Source organism: Lissotriton vulgaris, unplaced genomic scaffold (genome assembly GCF_964263255.1).
Source record: "Lissotriton vulgaris unplaced genomic scaffold, aLisVul1.2 SCAFFOLD_2698, whole genome shotgun sequence".
In the NCBI taxonomy this organism is placed as follows: Eukaryota; Metazoa; Chordata; class Amphibia; order Caudata; family Salamandridae; genus Lissotriton; species Lissotriton vulgaris.
The window spans coordinates 84,588-106,016 of record NW_028241065.1 but is presented as its reverse complement, the minus strand read 5'-3'; the positions used below and the strand labels follow the sequence as shown (position 1 = coordinate 106,016).

General features: G+C 45.5%; 1 protein-coding gene across 2 annotated transcripts in view; it reads left to right on the top strand.

The window, feature by feature from the left end:
* The window catches only part of LOC147672117 (uncharacterized), a 108,822-nt gene extending 87,697 nt beyond the window's left edge, over positions 1-21,125 (top strand). The window contains exons 2-3 of one of the 2 annotated variants that reach the window (XM_086948023.1): positions 18,370-20,108; positions 20,193-21,125. In XM_086948023.1, coding sequence (XP_086804149.1) covers positions 19,662-20,108; positions 20,193-20,621 — 876 coding nt within the window. In that variant the 5' untranslated portion in view covers positions 18,370-19,661 and the 3' untranslated portion in view covers positions 20,622-21,125. Of the gene's footprint in view, positions 1-18,369 lie in introns of both variants that reach the window. The other variant, XM_086948022.1, reaches the window with a different exon arrangement.
* Positions 21,126-21,429: the final 304 nt, after the last annotated feature.

The following is a 21,429-nucleotide window of genomic DNA, read 5'->3' as shown; positions in this document are numbered from 1 at the left end:
TTATGAGAGAAGATGGTCGCAAGGTACATACTTTCGATGAGAGCAAGCAAACATATGTCAATGTTTACGACATATGGTTTTGACTTTTATATTAGTGTGTTCCTAGGTAGTTACAACTTATTCTTATTCCCTTTCCCGCCCAGACCCTTGATGGTTGTGGCAACTTCTGCTGCTGTTTCCCCTCATTGTATTCCTTTTCCTATTTGATTTGACAGATTGCTGCTACAACTGTTTGCTGCTTTACTTGGATTTATTGGGGCTCAGCTGAGTATTATGAACTACTCTTTATGGGCAGTTCTGTAGCTCTAATTGGGTTTTGAAGCTTTATGCTTTTTTGATTTCACACTCTAAGCCTATTCTATTTTGTGGTGGGCAGACTCTAACACCAAACCTTCACCGCAAGACATGGGCAGTGGGAAAGCTTTAGCCATCTAACGATGAGGGTTAGCATTTAATCTTTGTTTTACCAAAATATGCTGGTTGTGAAATCTATACTTAGCCTGGACAGTTTCCACAGCACAGTGGCATATCTCTTGGTGAGAGGAGTTCCTGAGTCCAACTATCAGACCAACTCACAACCCCATTGTGTAGTGACCCAGATGGAAACTTAAATCAAACTAAACACTGGTAGTAAGTATGGGATGATAAAACTGCGCTGTAAAACAATGATCATTTCTTTTGACCCTTGGGGAGAGAACACCTAGTCTCATAATACACTAACTAAAATATGATGTAGTGAGAAAGTTATGAATCCTGAAACAAGGAGTTCTGCTCCGTGGTGTGGGTACTGCTGCTTCATCAATTTTTTTGTAGATAGTCAAATAATATCCTACTATGCCTTTGTGCCCTTAATTTCCATTATTTTATGGAGGTGGGCGAGCCAGTGAAGGACGCCTGGCTTTTGCTCAGCTCGGAGTGTACTCGGATCCTTGGGCCAAAGCAGGCCCGGCCATTTGTCTGCCTCAGGAGGCCTTCTTTAGGGGTGACAGACCTATATTAAAAATCGTGTTTGACTTTACCACACATGGTGAAGGCAGAGTCAAGATCAAGCACTTTATTCTCTTCTGCAGTCTGCATTGGCCATCCTCTTGTTAGTAGTTTACCTGGGCTACTCAGGGTGGCATAAATAGTGCTTCAGGCCCTGGTGACTACTTTAACACCCATGCCCTGGGTACCATTGGGACCATGTACTAGGGACTTATAAGGGGGTTAAAGTCATTGCCAATTGAGGATGCCAATTCACATATAGCAATTTCAACCTGCTCCAGTGCACTTTCAGAGTCCTGACCAACAGTATCTGGAGCAAAACGTATGGGTGTGACCATACAAAAAGGGTACTTCCCTCCAGATGATGACGGAGGCAGTTTTGGGGCCTGCGTCCTCTCTATATTAAAGCACGGATATAACTCTGCCTGGAATTCATGTTTTAAACCAGTCTCCCTGGTTTGTTGTCCTTCCATGCCCTTCGGCAGTCCCACCAGCCACGGATTATTTCTGCATGATTGGCCTTCTGCATCTTCCATGCAGTGTTCGAGGAGTGTTGTCTGCTCATTCAGTCTTTTATGCTCATGTAATGGTGCCTGCCACATCTTGCAGGGAGGAAATGCGCCCCTGTGCCTCCATCGCTCGCGAAGATAAGTTACACAAGTATTGACGAAGGAATGAGACCCCTACCCCATAAATATTGTCTGTCAAGTATTTGTGTTTGTCTTTGATCACCTGGAGTACTGCTGCTGTGGAAACTGTCACTTCCTGTGGTAGTATGGGAGGCCCTGTGCTTCTCCCTCTACCGACCCGCCATGTGCCACTTGTTTGGTGTATTAATCTATCTGTCCCTGCCCCCCTGCAACCTTCCCCTTCACAATATTGGCAATCCAATAGCCAGCATGAGTATTTGCTGTTTGGGCACTCACACGTCCTCAGTCTCTGCCCCAGGGCAATTAGTTGCCTCTGTTGCGGTGCAGGGCTTGATCAATGCCACTCCCCCCACTCCTCACCTCTGTGTCTGTCAGCAAGGATTAGGCCGTCGTTATCCAGCGTCATCGCCTGGTTGGTCCTCTTCCCTTTGAGACTCCCACAGTGGGTCAGAATTGGTGTGAGGGGAAGGCTGCTTCGTGTATATAGGAAGCAAAAGATGAGAGAGGTGCCATCTGTTTGTTCTAATCCAAGTGCTCACTCACTTCACGTTGTGTGCACGCTCAGAATGTAGATTTCCTAAGTTTAAAGATTTAGAAAGTCTCAAATATTCTGCATTTCATCCCTTGCTTTATCAGCATCCAAGTTAAACACAGTTACAAAAAGACTGCACTTCCCAAAGCCCATTGGAATACATGACTACGGAAAACTGAACCTGGTGCCCTATCACGGCACACTAGGTCTCGTTGTTAATCCTCCTGTGCATGCAGCAAGTCCTCTTCTCTGATAATGATCATTGAAATCAAGATGCGTAGGTTTTTCTGTTTTCAGTTTCCATGGTGTGAGACGGCGTCCCCGCCGCCCCTCACCGGAGACCGCCCTCCCTCGCACCTACCTCCGTCCCTTCCACCGGGATTGCGAATGTGCAAGCCAGACATCATGAGACACACAGGAATCGGCGGGCCAGCCATAACCAACGCCTCCCCGCCCCTCTCTCTTCTTCAGGGACCAACCAGAACAACGTGCACCGAGGAACCATATCCCTCCGGACCCGGAAGTCCCGCCCTCGGGGCGGAGTCAACCCAGGATAAAACCAGGACGCGAGAAGAGCACAGGGTCGGAGTATCGTGGCAGGAGGCTCAGACTAGCGCTGGAGAAGAAGAAGTGACGGCTGACGACGAGGAGTGGACCGAAGAGTGGTGGAGCCCACAGGAGGTGGCTGAAGAGCGGCCGTAACTCACTTGGAGAGTTACGGCGGACCGGGTGAGTGTCTTAAGCCTTCCCTAAACCCCGCTCACTAGGAGTTCCTGTAAAGCCCTGTAAATAACCCTTCTCTTTAGCAATCACGACCCCTGCACTGTAAATATCAATATACAGCACTCGCACTGTTTGTGTGACGACCGTTTACTGCTTCCTCGCACCCCCCACCCAGACACCCTTTCTATCAACCCTTCCCTGTGTTCCTGCCTTCCCGTGTCCCCCTTTCCTCACGGTATCTCTTCCTTTCCCCTCCCTTTATCACTTCCCGGGTGACGGTGTTCGGCATATAGCTTTGAAAGCCAAGGATAAGACTAACGGTCCTTTTGTTTCCTCTCTTATCGCCCTCCGTGGACCTCCCCTACATCGGAGCTGTCGGTGAAGTTTCCGAAGACCCAGGACTACACGCAAGACCCGGAGCGGAGAGCGGATACGGACCCCCCTGATCTTTCATGTGCTGTGACATTCCATCTGCCTTTTTGTGAAATAAAACTGCACTATAGCTCACTATATACGGCCTCCTCGCCTGCTTTTCCGGCCCGCAGTACGCCCACCATCACACATAGGTTCAAAATGATGGTGTTTTAAAAAAAAACATCAACAAGAAAAACGAATTGAGGAATACAGGTTACAGGGAGCATGAATGACAAAACTGGTGGCCGTTCGTTTCGAGTCCTGGCGGCGAGCTGGTGGAACTCTCTCCCTCCACAAATCCGGGCCATCGATGAGCTCTTTCAGTTTAGACGGGCTATCAAGACCTTTTTATTTGTTTAGCTCATCTTAGGTCTTTTCTCTTTTTGCTGCCCGCTATTAATGCTGTGTAGTGTTTACCTCCTCAAAGCGCCAGGATGCCCCTTTGCTGGGGCAGCTGTGCGCGGTACAAATAAAAATAACATAACATAACATAACATATATGTGACATATGTAAACCGATCATGGTTGGGCAGCATTGCCATTTACATCAGTCTCAGAGCAAGATCTACTAAGGTAAATGTGGTGATCTGGCTGGACTGTGTCATCAGCCATGTCATATGCCCATGTCACCTGAGTCTAGAATGTACAATGCTTTACCTGCCTGAGACATTCTATGTATCTTCAGTTACTCAGGACCTGCTACAGCTGTGACCAATAAATACTTCACTTGATATATCCAGCCTTTGGTGATCCTTTCATCATTACAGTAAAGTATGATCACAAGGCAAGGAGGACGGTGAGGACTACAAAACATGCCAATCCTAATAGCAGACAGTGCCTCAATAAAATAATAACTTATAAGGAAGTAGGTGTAAGGGGGATGCTGCAGGGAACACATATGGGTAGATCAACAGGGGAACAGAGATCAGATGAACAGGATGATATACATCATACTTAGGTACAATTGTACAGAAGTTGTGCATTCATGAGGTCCCGGACATAGTCCCTTCATTGTGGTCGAATATCGTTTTTGGCTTCTATGCTAAGATATACATATCACAGTTCCCTCCCATCCACTCTCCCCACTCCTCCAGTGAGTAGCATGTGTAGTGTGTTGGCCTCTGGTCCTGCACAGTGCTGAGAGTATGCAGCTGCCTCTTGGTGTCCAGCACAGAGCCTGCTTTCCAAGACATTTCTATTTGGCGCTTGAAAAGTGGGAAACGACCTTTACATCGCGGTCATTACACCATGATGCCATTACAACGTGGTCGTTACAACGACCGCGCTGTTACCACACAATGCCATTACAAGGCAGGTCATTACAACGACTTGCAGTAGATGGCGCTCTAACAAAAGGAATAGTATAGTTTACTATTCCAACACCTTCCCTACTGTTACGTAGACTGGAGTTGGAGTAGTAAATTATACATTTCTAATGTTAGCGCGCCATCTACTGCAAGCCGATGTAATGACTTGCATAGTAATGGCATTGCGTGGCAACAAAACGGTTGTTGTAACGACCGTGTTGTAATGCCACGCGATGTAATGACTCGTTAACGAGTCATATTCTTGAAAAGTACTTATGCAAGGTCTGTAAACTGGTGTAAGTATTTGCCCCCTCTTTACTTTAGGTCAAAGGCCTAGCAGTCAGGATTCAGGAGTAGGTGACCATGTATGGTCTGCGAGTTCCGCTATAGTGGCTGTAACTTCAAGCCATGCCACCTGTAGTCATGGCTTGAGGTACTCCCACACCATATGTTAGAAGCTGGCATCATGATTCGTTATGATGGATATTGATACCCACCCAATCGCGCACTGTTCACTTGGTGCTGCACACCTTTTTAGTTTTACGTTTTTAAACACAATTTAAACCAACAGTATGTCTTATTTTTTACTTTAGTTTTAAATTTGTGCTCATGTTCACCTCATCATATAAACTATAGTTTTGTTATTCACAATTTTCATAACAACTTGCTTTTGAATACATTATTTCAATGCATATTTCATTTCTTCAAATTTTTCAACATTTTCAATATTGTACATTATTCATATAATCAATGTTCCTTGGTTGAGCCCAATGCATTTCGGCACTATTGGAGTGCCTTCATCAGGGGCAATTCTGCAGAAAATAAAAGTAAAAAACATGGTGTAAGTGTGTTGACTATATTAGTTCTTGGGGGTTCACTTAGTTAAAAATATATTAGCTAGCGTACCTTAATGTTGCTGGTATGTGACGTATGAATGCAATGCTCCGCCTTGAACACAATGCTTCTGGAAAAACAAAATTCAAACTTCTCTTTAATTGACCAGGTATAATGTGTTAAACTTATTTTGAATAGCCAGCCACTCAATAGCCAACGTACCTTCTGCTATTGTGCCAATAATTTCTGAAACAACAAACGGGAAATGCCTTAACACCTTATTGTTATTAACTTATTTTGAATAGCCAGCCACTCAATGGGCAATGTACCTTATGTTAATGTGCCAAAAATCTCTGAAACAAAAAACGGAAAAATGCCTTAGCACCGTATTGTTATAAATTATGAGCTTTAATCAACTCTCGGCAAAAAGCCGACTTTACCTTATCTTCCGTTTCCAACTCGTATCTGAGGAAACCAGAACAAACAATAATAACCGTCAGTTACCCTTCATCTCTAGGTGCTACCAAGTTCATTACTCTGAATAACCGCGTTACGCATACTGCTCATACCTGTTAAAGCATTCTTCCGTCCTCAACAAAAACCGCAACCTAGTTAGTTGTTTTCACATCAGCGTGTGTCGAGAATAACTGAGTTTAAAATCACTCCGCAAAACTCCGGGACAACTCTGTGATGGTGGAAATAAAAGTCGGACTATCTGTTGGTATCTCTCTGTTCACTACGCTCCTTAGAGTGGTCCTAATTCTGCTGCCATTAATGAAACCCGCTACAACAATTTGTTATTACAGGATTCAGAAACTCGTGCTGCCTTTCCAGATATTAGTTATAATTCCTGGATATTATTTGTAAAAAACTAAGCGTTCCGGATAATATAAAGTTATCAACACTCTAAAGAGATCAAACACTCGTTCTGTTGTGTGGTTAACTGTTTCTACCACTATCATGATTGATCATGAATGTTATACAGCTGGCTGCTTGACTTATTGTATAATCTAGTGCTAGCCTGTGAAACAGAAGGAATCTGTATGTGTTTTTTAAGTGTATAACGTTGTTGTCAGGTTACCTCATGTTATTATATACATACAGTTGATAGCAGGTTTGTCCAAGATATTACATTATGGTCACATTGACATTTGGTTAATGAGTTTAAAAATCAGAAAATCGCTTTGAGTTATGCCTCCCTTGCTATTCAGTTCATCTACTGACCCTACAGAAAGCACGCTAAATCATATTTATCATTAAGGCCTATTGGTACCATGGTATTAAGATATTTGATCCAAAAAAGTTCACGCTGCAATAGTTTTTGATGGTTGTTAACTCCTTGTTTTAAGGGTACCTGTTCCAAAACTAGGAATCTAAGTTGAGAGATACTGTGTTTCTCTTGTGTCCAATGGTGTACCAATGGTGAAGTTAGGGAGTTGTTGCGAATTCGGCTTTTATGTTCTGATATTCAAACTTTTATTTTCCGTTCCGTCTTCCCGATGTACATCTTTCCGCACGGACACTTAATCCCGTACACAACGTTCTGTGAATTACAGTCACTGGTATGTTTTAACTGGATCAGTTTTCCTGAGGTTGGGTGAGTGCATGAACTTCCTGTTATTACGTTGTTGCAATTAATGCAATTGAGACAGCGTGTTGTTCCTTTGTTTATTCTCGTTGATGATGGCTGTTGTTTGAATTTCAATTTTTCTTTTAAGTTCAATCCTCTGGTGTACGCATGTAATGGAGGCTCTTTAAATAATCCATTAAAGTCTTGCTCCATAGATAATAGTTCCCATCTTTTGTTGATGATGTTTTTGATTCTGTGTGATTGGGTTGTGTATTTTGTTACAAATACCATTCTGTTTTGTTGATTTTTTGTCCGTGGTTTCAACAATTCTGTTCTGTTCATTAATGAGACCTTTTGTATTTGCTCTTGAAGTATGGCCTTTGGGTATCCTCTCTCCTCATATTTTTGGACTTGTCTTTCCAAGGTGTTTTCACACGTTTGTGTATTGGAACATATACGTTTGATCCGAATAAATTGTGATAGCGGTAAATTCCTTATTAGACTCCTTGGGTGAAAGCTGGTGTAACTGAGTGCACTGTTTCGGTCTGTGGACTTTGTGTACAGTTCCATGTCAAATCCATTATCTGTCTTAGTTATCCTGACGTCCAGGAAATCAATTACTTCTTTGCTTATTTTGTATATGAATTGTATTCTTGCCTCAACTTGGTTGAGAGTTCTGATTAGGTGTTCCAATGATTCCTGAGTGTCGTCCCAAATTAAGAAGATATCATCGATGAAGCGGCAATATAACTTCACATGTATCCATTCTCTCAAATTCATCACGTCTGGTGCCTCAAATTGGGCCATGTAAGTTTTTCTTGTTGAATTTCTGCATGTGGTGCTTCCTGAGGTTCTAGAGTCACCAGGCAGCTCCAGTTTTTGTGCAATGTACCTCGGGGTGTTGGAGTGTATGGCTTTGTGTGTCCTGCAGGCAATTTAAAAATGTATATGTGCCTCGTAAGGGAGCCAGTTTAGTGATTTCAAATAAGGTGTGATGTGGTTATTTCATTCAGATCCAGTAATAAGCCTTGCAGCTGAGTTAAGGGAGGCATTAAGGGGGGTACTTTGACCTAGGAAGACCGCAAAGGGTTATATATATAAAATCTTTATTCGGCTTGTTCACAGTGGAAAAACCATAAAAGTACACAAAATAGCAAACACAGTAAAAATACACTTGTTACATATATTTCTGATAAAATTCATTTCATAGTTAAAAAGAGAAAAGTTAATCAAAAATGTGCAAAGTACCGCTTATTCTCACACTGACAAGGTTTTTAGAGATTCGTTCTGTGTTTCATGATACACTTTAAGAAACTACTAATAAAATAACAGACATTTGGTGTTTCCAACATTTGCAGTCTTAAAAGGGCAGGTCTGCATTGTCGCAATCCCCAGGATTTTAGTATCGGTAAAAGCCAGATCTTTCTGTGGGCTTGGTGGTATTTACAAAGCAAGATCACGTGCAAATTCGACTGCATTGATATACCGTCACAAGGACAGGGCGGGAGGATAGCCTCCCAACAGTTTTGTGACGGGAAGGTGACCATTCTAAAGAATATATTTAGCCTAAATCTTGTGATGAGCATTCTCTCGTAGGTTGGCATTTGAAGTTCTAAGTACGGATGAATGACAAAGGCTACTTGGATCATATTTGAATGGATCACTGCCGTTTTTGTCGAGTTGGATGCGAGTCTTAACGACTCCAAATGGCATAATGCTTGACGTTTAAGAACTTTTTTTGGAATGTCCGTTATAGATGTCGGGTCTAAATAGTACTTCTCAAGGCCTAAATCAGTAAGAAAGTTCCTAACATATAGGAGCCACTTTATTTTTGCAGAATTGTCCATATTCATTGAATCTGTGATGATGGCTTGAGTCAGAGCATTTTTGTTTGATTTCCAAATGCGGCGCCACAGCATCAGAGGTTCAATTTTAATTAAATCCTCTAGATATGGTATGGCTAATTCTAGGTGCATTGCGTAAATTGAGGTGCCTTTGGGGGTGGCTAGCAAGAATCTTAAGAAGGTGTTTTCCGCCCTCTGAATAGGGCTAACATCAGTATACCCCCAGACTCCTGCACCATATGTTGCTATTGCCTGGCATTTGGCGTTGTAAATCTTAAGGAGCTCTACTGGAGGCCTCTTGCCTAGTTTCTGGGAGAAAGTTATTAGTGCTGCAATTGATCTCCTAAATAAAAGTGCCCTTGTGCTCACTGCTTGCTTCCAACAGAGTTGGTCATCTATCATAACCCCCAGATAGGGATAGTGTGGGGTAGGTTCAAGCTTTTGCTTATTGAGGATTATTGGATAGGTTCTTTTTCGATGTCTGCCAACAGTCATTACGAACGTTTTTTTTACGTTCACTTTTAGATCTAAATTGCCCATGAAGGACGTGTATCTGTTCACTGCATTCTGAAGTTCTTTGGGTGTTCGCGCTAAGATGACGGCGTCATCCGCGTAGAGCAGGGCTGGGATCAGGCGGCGGTTTATGCGTGGGAGGTCCTGGGCCCCCCTCAACATCTCCTCCTCTAAGCCGTTGGTGTAGAGTGAGAAGAGGAAGGGGGCCAGGACGCATCCCTGCCTGACCCCGCGCCCTACGCTAAACGGGGACGTCAACTCACCATTGACTCCGAAGCGTACTCTGGCTGTGGCCCCAGTGTAAAGCTCTTTGAGAAAATCTAAAAGGGGTGGATCTACTCCCAATTGAGCTAAGACCCTCCACAGCTTTCTGTGCGAAACGCAGTCGAAAGCTGCGGAGAGGTCAACAAAGACCATATATATCTTGGTAGGGATGGCCTGTGTATATTTCCCCATTATTAGGGTAAGGTTAAGGACCTGCTCTAGGGTGCCAAAACCTTCTCGGAAACCGAATTGGATATCCGAAATTATGCCCCGGTCCTCAGTCCACTGCTGGAGGCGCTCAAGAATCACTCTCCCCACTACTTTCCCGAGAGAATCCAGCAGTGATATGGGCCGGTAGCATTTTACATCTTGTCGGTCCCCCTTTTTAAAAATGGGGACCATTATTGATTTTGTCCAAGATGTTAGGATTCCCTCACTTGCTGCTGCTGTACATACTCTAGTTAAGATGGGGGCCCAGAGATCTTGATTACTTTTAAAAAGGTCCACCGGGACCCCGTCGGGTCCTGGTGCCTTGCCTGTTTTACTACTCTGCAGAGCGTCTATAAGGTCTGAAATATCAAAAGGGACCAGGATAGGGTAATTTACCATGGGGAGAGGGGATTCTGTTGGATGGGTGTTCTTAAAGATTTCCTCAAAGTGGGAGACCCAGGTGTTTTCGTCGATAGCGACTTCTATTTTTGGGGTATCTCTGTCTGTGAGGTATGGGGTTCTGACCGTGCGCCAGAAAAGCTCACTGTTTTGTGAGACTGCGCCATGGTGGAGATCATCCCATAGCTTTTGCTTTAGTTGTGCAGTTCGCAGCTTTCTTTCCCTTGTGTATTGGCGCCTGAGCAGCTGGATCTGAGCCGCATCACGTGGATTATTTTTGAGAGCGGATTTCAGCTTTGATAAGGCCGCTGTGCAGTTATGATTAAACCACTTTGGTTTTGAGGGGCGGTTTATTTTAGGTTTTGTGGTGAGCAGGTCTTTTATAGCGTCTAATATTAGATTAAAATTTCTCAAGACTTCTTTATGGCTAGTTGTGAGATCCAGGCATTTCATTATGTTTGAGTAGGACTGCGTTACTAATTTTTTCATTATGTCATTTGGGTTAATTTTAGCCCATCTGATTGTTAGTCCATTACGTTTACCGACCTCTATGTTGTTCTGCCTGAGAGTGGTCGCCATCTCTGATTTATGTGAAAGGTTGGCAGGCATGGGCATAGTTAGTATTAAGGCTGCATGATCGCTAAGGGGGGTGACAATGACTTCAAAGTCTTTAAATGTCGACATTAGGGTTTGGGAGAGAAATATGAAGTCTACTGTTGTCTTATGTCCTCTACCCACATAGGTCGGTATGAATTCGTTTGGATCTGCTTTTACATGATTGGCAATCTGGAGATCCAGATCTGATAGGGCGATGTTAATTATGTTTCCCAGTTTAGAGTGTGCGAGGTGTGCTAGTGGAACATTAAAGTCGTCCACGATCCCACAACACAGTAAGTTGGGAGCTGTGCAAGGATGAAGATTGAAATCGCCTCCCCAAATTAAATGGGTTGCTTTATTTGCAGGGCTCTGATGGAGTACTTGTTTTAATTTATCGGTTATGGTAGTGAGGAGAATTATAAAGTTTTCTTCCGATAGATTATTATATGTGTTGGTCAGGATAATAGTGTCTTTGTTAGGAAAAGTAAGTGATAGGATTTGATGGTTGGCGTCCTGCGAAAGTGTGGCCACTTTATTAAGAGGTAGGGAATTTGAGATATAGATGGCTAACCCACCTTTTGGTCTGCCCATTGTACTGATTAGGGCTGGAACATTATAAGTTTTATAGCCTTGTAGATGGAGTTCTTCTACGGACCATGTCTCCTGGAGACAAAATATTTGGCATGGGGCTAAAAACTTCTGCGCAGAGCCATCCTCGATTTTATTTCGGAGGCCCGCGATGTTCCAATAAGAAGCTATGAGAAATGAAGGGTCATCGGTGGATTCTGCTTCTGGGGTTATCGTGTTCTTGTTACTGGTAAGCGAGGCGGTAATGTTGGGCTGCAAAGGGGGAGATAATTGGGTATCAATGGGAGGTATTTCTATTAGTGGTCAGTCGACCATTTCTAGGCCGCTAAACCTATTACTTAGTGGGATGTTTTGCCATGGGTCCCATCGTGTTTGCTCTCTATGTGGGGGCCAATGTGTATAAGGTCTTCTGTCGTCCCACCTTCCTCCCTGGCGGCGCTGTCTCACTGGGTGCCAGGAGTAGTCTGGCTCGTATTGGTTATGGGGGCCGTTATAAGTGGTATTTGGAAAGTCATCCTGCCTGGGAAATGGGACGGACCAAGGGGGCTCCTGCTCCTGTGTATAACTGTCTATTTGCCTGAAGGGATAGAAGAAGGGGAGGGACTTGATCTTGATTCCTCCATTTGGGGTGATGTCTTCCCAGGCACAGACATAATCCGCTATTCGAGGGTCCTCGAAAGTGATTGTGATACAGTCCCCGGGAATGGTTTTTCGGGTATTGCCCACCCATGGTACCCTGGCTACGGATCTGATTCTACCGCGCCAGGAGGATGGAATTGGGCGGTTGGTCTGGAGCCAATGCTGAACTTTATTTTTCAGAGACCAGACCGGTTCTGGGGTAAGATCTATTAGTTCTGGCACTCCAGCCATAACTGCCATATAGGGTGAGGCCTCTGGAGGGAAATCTGCTGAGAATCTTGGTGGACCAGGATTCCCCGCAGTGTTTCTCTTGGGCCTGCCCGCAGGTGTTTTAGGTGGCGCGGACGGGGGGGGTATGGTTTTTGTTGTTGCGTTATGCGTGGTTTTCCCTGAGGTTTTGTTGGCTGTACTGCTCGGTGCCGTCGGAATTGCGGCAGTAGTAGCAGGCACAGTTGTCGCAGGCACAGCTGGGGAAATCAAAACGGTGGTCTGTTGTGGGTTGCTAGTAGAGCTTTGAGCTGCTACAGTTTTTGTTGTTTTGGTTGAATTTGAGGTGTTATTATTGGTCAACAAATTTGGAGTAGTTATCCTGAGGGTCTTTTGTTGTGGGTTGGGTAAAGGTGGATTGGCGATTGATGCATTGGAGCTTATTGGTTTTTTGCTATTGTTTTGTGGTGGTTTTTGAGGACATGGTGGTAGAAGTGACTGCTGATTTTTTAGAAGCTTGGAAATTTGCAATTCTAGGGTTGCTAACCGATGTTCTAAGGGTTGTAGCGCATGTTTGACTACGTTGGCTATGCTGGAGAGTGTTAGTTCCTGAGCCTCAACAGCGTTCAGATCCACCGGGGTTTGTTTTGTGGAGTAAGGGTCCAAAACTATCAGGGAGGATGGGTCCTTCTCTACCTGATGGACTGACGCTAGGATCTCGACATGTGTCGCCCTATCATCCTGAATTTGTGGGATACTTGATGTTGTTACCAAGTTTTCTGGGATAGTTGGGTTTCTTGGTGCCCTTTTCTTACTGATTGCTCCCTCCCTCCTACCCCTTTCTAGTCTTTTTTCTGACGATGAGATTTCTGCAGGAGTTGTTGGAAGCAGTTCGGGGGTTTTTTCTAGGTCGAAGCTGAGTTGGGAGTCCGCTAGCTGAGATACCGACAGATCTACTGTGTTTGGTAGGCTGCGTCTCTCTCTAGTTGGGACCAACTCTGCGTTTGGGACTCCTAGCGCTGGAGATCTGGCTTCCGCCAGGATTCCTAGTGAGGATCTTTTAGCAAATGCTAGATCTAGAGAGACCCTTTCTTCAATGAGTGTTATGCTTTCGTCTATGAGCGTGTTTGCCTTCGCTAGGAAGTCATCCATGGGACCAAGCAATTTACCTGCGGCGCTGGGGACTTTAGCTTTAGTTTTATTCCCTCTCGTAAGGACCATTGCTATTCTTTTTAGGTTGTGGGGATGAGGTAAGTCGTGAGAATATTGCTATTAAAAGCAGTGAATCGGAGAATAATATTGGTGTCAAGGGGGGTGGCCCAGTCCAGTCTCTACCAGCCTCTAACGGCCTAAAACGGCCCGGTCTTTGCCCGGGTCTTCGCCCCGGGCTGCCACCCGCGGCGCGACCCGCGGCGCGTTAGAGACTGGCTAGATATGGAGGACGGAAGGAGGGCGTGGCCGCCGGGGGAAGAGGCGCCGGCTGCAAGGAGCGGTGGTTTCTGGGCCTCGCAGTCCCCCGGTGGGCTGTTCGTAGACACAACCAATGCACTGCTACCTGGGCGGGTCGCGCTGAGAGCGAGATGGTGAACTGCCGATTGCAGTGACGCTCCCACCAGCCGACCTCTGCTCCAGGGAGTGCGGTTCAAGATTTGGGCAGATAAGCAGTTCCTCGTTTTTGGCACAGAGAGCAGGTCAGTGAGCGGCACCCGCGCAGCGGGTGTCGCGAAAGGTTATAAAGCAGCGTTCCAATCAGTGGGCGTGGCCGCCGGGGGAAGAGGCGCCGGCTGCAAGGAGCGGTGGTTTCTGGGCCTCGCAGTCCCCCGGTGGGCTGTTCGTAGACACAACCAATGCACTGCTACCTGGGCGGGTCGCGCTGAGAGCGAGATGGTGAACTGCCGATTGCAGTGACGCTCCCACCAGCCGACCTCTGCTCCAGGGAGTGCGGTTCAAGATTTGGGCAGATAAGCAGTTCCTCGTTTTTGGCACAGAGAGCAGGTCAGTGAGCGGCACCCGCGCAGCGGGTGTCGCGAAAGGTTATAAAGCAGCGTTCCAATCAGTGGGCGTGGCCGCCGGGGGAAGAGGCGCCGGCTGCAAGGAGCGGTGGTTTCTGGGCCTCGCAGTCCCCCGGTGGGCTGTTCGTAGACACAACCAATGCACTGCTACCTGGGCGGGTCGCGCTGAGAGCGAGATGGTGAACTGCCGATTGCAGTGACGCTCCCACCAGCCGACCTCTGCTCCAGGGAGTGCGGTTCAAGATTTGGGCAGATAAGCAGTTCCTCGTTTTTGGCACAGAGAGCAGGTCAGTGAGCGGCACCCGCGCAGCGGGTGTCGCGAAAGGTTATAAAGCAGCGTTCCAATCAGTGGGCGTGGCCGCCGGGGGAAGAGGCGCCGGCTGCAAGGAGCGGTGGTTTCTGGGCCTCGCAGTCCCCCGGTGGGCTGTTGGTAGACACAACCAATGCACTGCTACCTGGGCGGGTCGCGCTGAGAGCGAGATGGTGAACTGCCGATTGCAGTGACGCTCCCACCAGCCGACCTCTGCTCCAGGGAGTGCGGTTCAAGATTTGGGCAGATAAGCAGTTCCTCGTTTTTGGCACAGAGAGCAGGTCAGTGAGCGGCACCCGCGCAGCGGGTGTCGCGAAAGGTTATAAAGCAGCGTTCCAATCAGTGGGCGTGGCCGCCGGGGGAAGAGGCGCCGGCTGCAAGGAGCGGTGGTTTCTGGGCCTCGCAGTCCCCCGGTGGGCTGTTCGTAGACACAACCAATGCACTGCTACCTGGGCGGGTCGCGCTGAGAGCGAGATGGTGAACTGCCGATTGCAGTGACGCTCCCACCAGCCGACCTCTGCTCCAGGCAGTGCGGTTCAAGATTTGGGCAGATAAGCAGTTCCTCGTTTTTGGCACAGAGAGCAGGTCAGTGAGCGGCACCCGCGCAGCGGGTGTCGCGAAAGGTTATAAAGCAGCGTTCCAATCAGTGGGCGTGGCCGCCGGGGGAAGAGGCGCCGGCTGCAAGGAGCGGTGGTTTCTGGGCCTCGCAGTCCCCCGGTGGGCTGTTCGTAGACACAACCAATGCACTGCTACCTGGGCGGGTCGCGCTGAGAGCGAGATGGTGAACTGTCGATTGCAGTGACGCTCCCACCAGCCGACCTCTGCTCCAGGGAGTGCGGTTCAAGATTTGGGCAGATAAGCAGTTCCTCGTTTTTGGCACAGAGAGCAGGTCAGTGAGCGGCACCCGCGCAGCGGGTGTCGCGAAAGGTTATAAAGCAGCGTTCCAATCAGTGGGCGTGGCCGCCGGGGGAAGAGGCGCCGGCTGCAAGGAGCGGTGGTTTCTGGGCCTCGCAGTCCCCCGGTGGGCTGTTGGTAGACACAACCAATGCACTGCTACCTGGGCGGGTCGCGCTGAGAGCGAGATGGTGAACTGCCGATTGCAGTGACGCTCCCACCAGCCGACCTCTGCTCCAGGGAGTGCGGTTCAAGATTTGGGCAGATAAGCAGTTCCTCGTTTTTGGCACAGAGAGCAGGTCAGTGAGCGGCACCCGCGCAGCGGGTGTCGCGAAAGGTTATAAAGCAGCGTTCCAATCAGTGGGCGTGGCCGCCGGGGGAAGAGGCGCCGGCTGCAAGGAGCGGTGGTTTCTGGGCCTCGCAGTCCCCCGGTGGGCTGTTCGTAGACACAACCAATGCACTGCTACCTGGGCGGGTCGCGCTGAGAGCGAGATGGTGAACTGCCGATTGCAGTGACGCTCCCACCAGCCGACCTCTGCTCCAGGGAGTGCGGTTCAAGATTTGGGCAGATAAGCAGTTCCTCGTTTTTGGCACAGAGAGCAGGTCAGTGAGCGGCACGCAAAGGGTTACATTTCCATAGTCCAGCCTGGAAAGCACTAGGGCTTGAGCAACTGACTTGAAGTCATCAAATGCTGATGACGGGTCAAGGACGCTTAAAAGGCAGGATTAAATTTGATCAAGCATTGTGTAACACATCGTCAGCTATGTGAGTCATGGCTGATTCAGTGCTGCGTCCCAGAAGGAATCCAGATTGGTATTGATTTAAGAGTTGAACATGCTCTGTGTTTGCATAGCTGGGTATGGGCACATTTCTAGAGGAGCTTTGAAAGAGTTGGGATGCTAGAGATAGGGCGGAAGTTATGTAGATCAGTGTGGTCTGCAGTGGGTTTTTTCAGAACGGCGGTTATCTGTCCAGACTTGAGGTAGTCTGTTATGCTGCCTTGAATTAATGAATCATCTACTATTTTGGTCCAGAGTGGGAGAAGAGAGGTTTTAATCTCAATTAAGAGATTTCAAGGAAGCGGATCGCTGAAGTGCTGTGAAGGTTTAAGTGTTGACAGGATTTTTAGTATGGTTGTTTCATCAAAGGATTTGAATGAACACCATGCAGCAATATTTTTGGGGGTGTGTGTAGGACGCTCAGGCCACACAGGTGAGAGGGGACTGACGTGTGAAAGCATCGGGGGGAGATCCAATGCAGTCTTTAAGTCACTTTCAATTTTGTTCGTCTTTCCCAGGAAGAAGGCGGCAAGTTCTTCGCAGTTAGGCTGCAGATAAGACCCAGAAAGTAGGTTGGGTTTCCTGTTAGATTGCAATTTAACGAGTTCAAACAGTTTTTAGGTCGATTCCTGGCATTGTTTATCAGTTTCCTAAGGAAGTTTGCTTTTGAGCTATGCATGTGTTTGTTGTAAATGATTCTTAGAGATCTCAGGTGCTGGAGGTGTTCGAGCAAGGAAGAGAATCTCCATGACCCTTCACTCAATCTTAGATTGCATCTTTCAGCGTTTAGACTACCACTGTACCAAGATGAGAGTAACATTGTGTGCTTGCTTCACACAGAGAAAGGTAATCCATGGCTAAGGGCACCAAATTTTCAGAGTGGAAAGAGGGGAGGGACCAGGGTACTCAATGCTCACGTGGGGGGAAGCTGAGGGGATATGAGGAGAAGGGGGTATGGTCAGATGAAGGAAGGAAGGAAGGAAGGAAGGGATGGGGCAAACCATGGGGTGGCTGGAGGAAAGTTGGATGACTCCGTTCTACAAAGACAGCCCATTAAACAGCAGCATAATGACAGAAGATGTCAAGAGAGAAGGTACTCTTTCTGTTTTAGGCTTCCCAGCGTTATATGCATGTGATTACTAGGTGGAAAACAAAAAATCCTCAGGAGAGGGCTCATCTGCGAATATAAAAAGGGGAAGTTGAAATACATTAGGTCAAACTAGATTATGCAATTAGGAAGACAGAATCCAGATTAGAGGGATAGGGGGATAGAATGAACAGTGGCCTAGGATGCACTTAGAAATTCGATAGACCGAGCCAGTCTGGAAATCTAAGCAAAATTAGTAAACAACATCATTCTAAGATGGCCGCCACCGTGGAAATACTTTGAAGCTATAGAACATGATAGTCCTTCTTTCATGTACATAAGAAGGACATGCAAAGTCCTATGTCGATATCTATATTCCTAGAGTCTTAGAGGCGCCGCCATTTTAGATTGGGCAGGGACTTTATATGGGGAGAGGATTGATACATGATGCAGTGCCTACAAGGCCCAGATAGAGCCCCTTTATGCCACAAGGGCCCCAAACACAATCAGCGCACAAAAGGCCCCCATTAACCAGGCCTTGAGACAACAGCCAGGCGAATCCTCCTGAAAAAAGAGTTAGGATTTAGTAGTAAATAGAGCCAGGCACCTCCGTGAGCAATAAGATTTGATGTATGGCACAACTTCCTTTTGCCCACCTTGCTGTCTTGAGTGTTCCTGATCCATCTTTTACTCCAAGAGCTGTTCTTGTTTTAACAAACCTTTGACCATATGCATCTACCTAAAGCTGTAACTAGTATATGTGTGCTATGCGAGTGCCCTTTTTTGCAAAGTTACACTATGAACACCTTTGCTGATAAAAATAAGTTTGTGGCATGTTCAAAGAAACTTTTATGCAAATATCTCTGTATGGCTAAATGTGTCTTAAATATGTCTTGATAAGTTTCAACAATAGCAATAAATGAGATGCTTTTACAATCAACTAAAAATTGTATATGCACATTCCGGTATTTTCCATATGAGTAATTTAAATCTCTTTACATCCAACAGAAAACAATCCTTGAATGCACAAAATGTTTAGGAATAATGAAGATAATACTGAAATTCTACAAAAGCAAAGTCCGAAACATTGAGTTTCAGTAATCAGGAAAACATAAGAGCCCTCAGAGGCAGCCGAACCTGAACATAAACTGACAGATCTTGGAAGTACCGTCAAGGGCAATTCGGTGGTTCTACGAGTCTCAGCTGTGCAACTCTGTGCCTTAAGATGAAGAAATGACCTCTAGAAAATGAAGGCAACACTGATCAACCACTTCTTGTGTAAACATATCCAATACCAGCTCTGATCATGAGGTGGTTACTGCAGTACTCTGCTTCCTAAAGTGATATCAGACCACCAGTCAGAGCTAGAGGTATATTTTAAACTCTTTCAGGCCATTCCACAGCAATCAGCGAAAAGCACAGTTGAATGAAAGTTAAAGGAAATGGGGGTTCTGCTATATAAAACACAGAGTATATTTACCAAGCCTAAAGCTGCATCAGAGAACACACACAACGGAAATGTCATACAAATGCAATGAATATCTGAAGAGCTTCAGCAAACACACACAGGGGAAAAACCAGATGATTGCAGTGAATGTGGAAGTAGTTTTACGGAATCATCTAAAGTCATGAGTCATCAGCGAACACAAACTGGGGAAAAACCATATCCTTGCAGTGAATGTCTGAAGAGCTTCAGTCTATTATCAGACCTAAAACGGCATCAGAGAACACACACTGGAGAAAAACCATATCCTTGCAGTGAATGTCTGAAGAGCTTCAGTCTATTATCAGACCTAAAACGACATCATAGAACACACACTGGAGAAACACCATATCCTTGCAGTGAATGTCTGAAGAGCTTCAGTCTATTATCAGACCTAAAACGGCATCAGAGAACACACACTGGAGAAAAACCATATCCTTGCAGTGAATGTCTGAAGAGCTTCAGTCTATTATCAGACCTAAAACGACATCATAGAACACACACTGGAGAAACACCATATCCTTGCAGTGTATGTCTGAAGCGCTTTAATCAATTATCACACCTAAAACAGCATCAGAGAACACACACCGGAGAAAAACCATATCCTTGCAGTGAATGTCTGAAGCGCTTTAATCGATTATCACACCTAAAACGTCATCAGAGAACACACACTGGAGTAAAACCATATCATTGCAGTGAATGTCTGAAGAGCTTTAGTCAATTAACAAACTTAAAACAGCATCAGAGAACACACACACAGTAAAAACCATATCATTGCAGTGAATGTGGAAGTAGTTTTAGTTCCTCTTCAGTATTAATGCATCATCACCAAACATACACAGGTGAAAAACCATATCATTGCAGTGAATGTCAGAAGAGTTTTTATAACTTATGGCAGCTAAAGCAGCATCAGAAAACACACACTGGGGAAAAACCATACCATTGCAGTGAATGTGGAAGTAGTTTTAGTGACTCATCAACATTAAAGGTACATCATCGACAACACACTGGTGAAAAACCATACCACTGCAGTGAATGTGGAAGTAGTTTTAGTTCCTCCTCAGGATTAAAGTATCATCAACAAACACACACAGGGGAAAAACCATATAATTGCAGTGAATGTCTGAAGAGATTTTATAAATTATCGCACCTAAAGCGGCATCAGAAAACACACACTGGGGCAAAACCATATCCTTGCAGTGAATGTCTGAAGCGCTTTAATCGATTATCACACCTAAAATGTCATCAGAGAACACACACTGGAGTAAAACCATATCATTGCAGTGAATATCTGAAGAGCTTTAGTCAATTAACAAACTTAAAACAGCAATGGAGAACACACACAGAGGAAAAACCATATCATTGCAGTGAATGTGGAAGTAGTTTTAGTTCCTCCTCAGGATTAAAGTATCATCAACAAACACACACAGGGGAAAAACCATATAATTGCAGTGAATGTCTGAAGAGTTTTTATAAATTATCGCACCTAAAGCGGCATCAGAAAACACACACTGGGGAAAAACCATTCCAGTGCAAAGAATGTGGGAAGAGATTTTGTCGCTTATCAGACCTACATAGACATCAGCGAACACACACTGGAGAAAAACCATACCATTGCAGTGAATGTGGAAGTAGCTTTCGTGATACTTCAATATTAAGGATTCATCAGCGAAGACACACAGGAGAAAAACCATATCATGGCAGTGAACGTGCAAAAAGCTCTTGTCAGTCTTCAAACCTAAAAAAAAATCAGCGAGCACTCTATCACCATCAATGAACATGTCTATTCTGTGCTATTGTTTATTTCCCTACAGCTAGGAAAAACATGAAATATCACGAAACCCATTGGGAGACTAGCACAAAGTGGACTAAAAGTAAAGAAACATTGTTGGTTTTTATTCTGTGAGAGAGTTTTAACGAAAGAAATCCAAGAACACCGGACCATGCTACCTGTAAAGGCAACACCATGAACAATGCTTGGACTAACAAGTCTATTTTCAGCTAATTTTAAAACATATAAACCCAACACACTCAAAACAATTTAACAAGCACAAAATGAGGTCTCCTGAGCTGGCTGTGGTTTTTGTCATTTTATGCATCATTAATTGTTCTGTGACAGTGGCCAGAGAACTGTGTAGAAAAGCAAAAGTGAAAGCAGGAGAATGTGAGCTGCAGCTCTCTGGGTTAACCCTCGCAGTGCATGACATTTACCTCTGAAGCTCTGATGTAGAACTAATGAGGACACAAATTCTTCAGCCATTAAAATAATGATTACGTTTTAACTGTGAAACTATGTGACAACAATTACATTGATGTTACTCTTTTGGTCTGTCCTTACAATGTAGCAACTGTTGTACAATTATGTTAAAAATTAGACAGTGCATATATATAGAAATAGGCACTGGATGAATGTGGAAGTATGCCTGTATATCTTCAGTAGGTACCATGGACCAACTATGTGCTGAATATTGATCATCTCCGTCGCAATTGCATTGCAAATGCTTTTTTAGGTCTCGCACCTGCGATACAGTGCGAAAGCCCTGTCGCAGAGCGAGACCTATAGCTGTCGGCTCTGCTTACAAGGA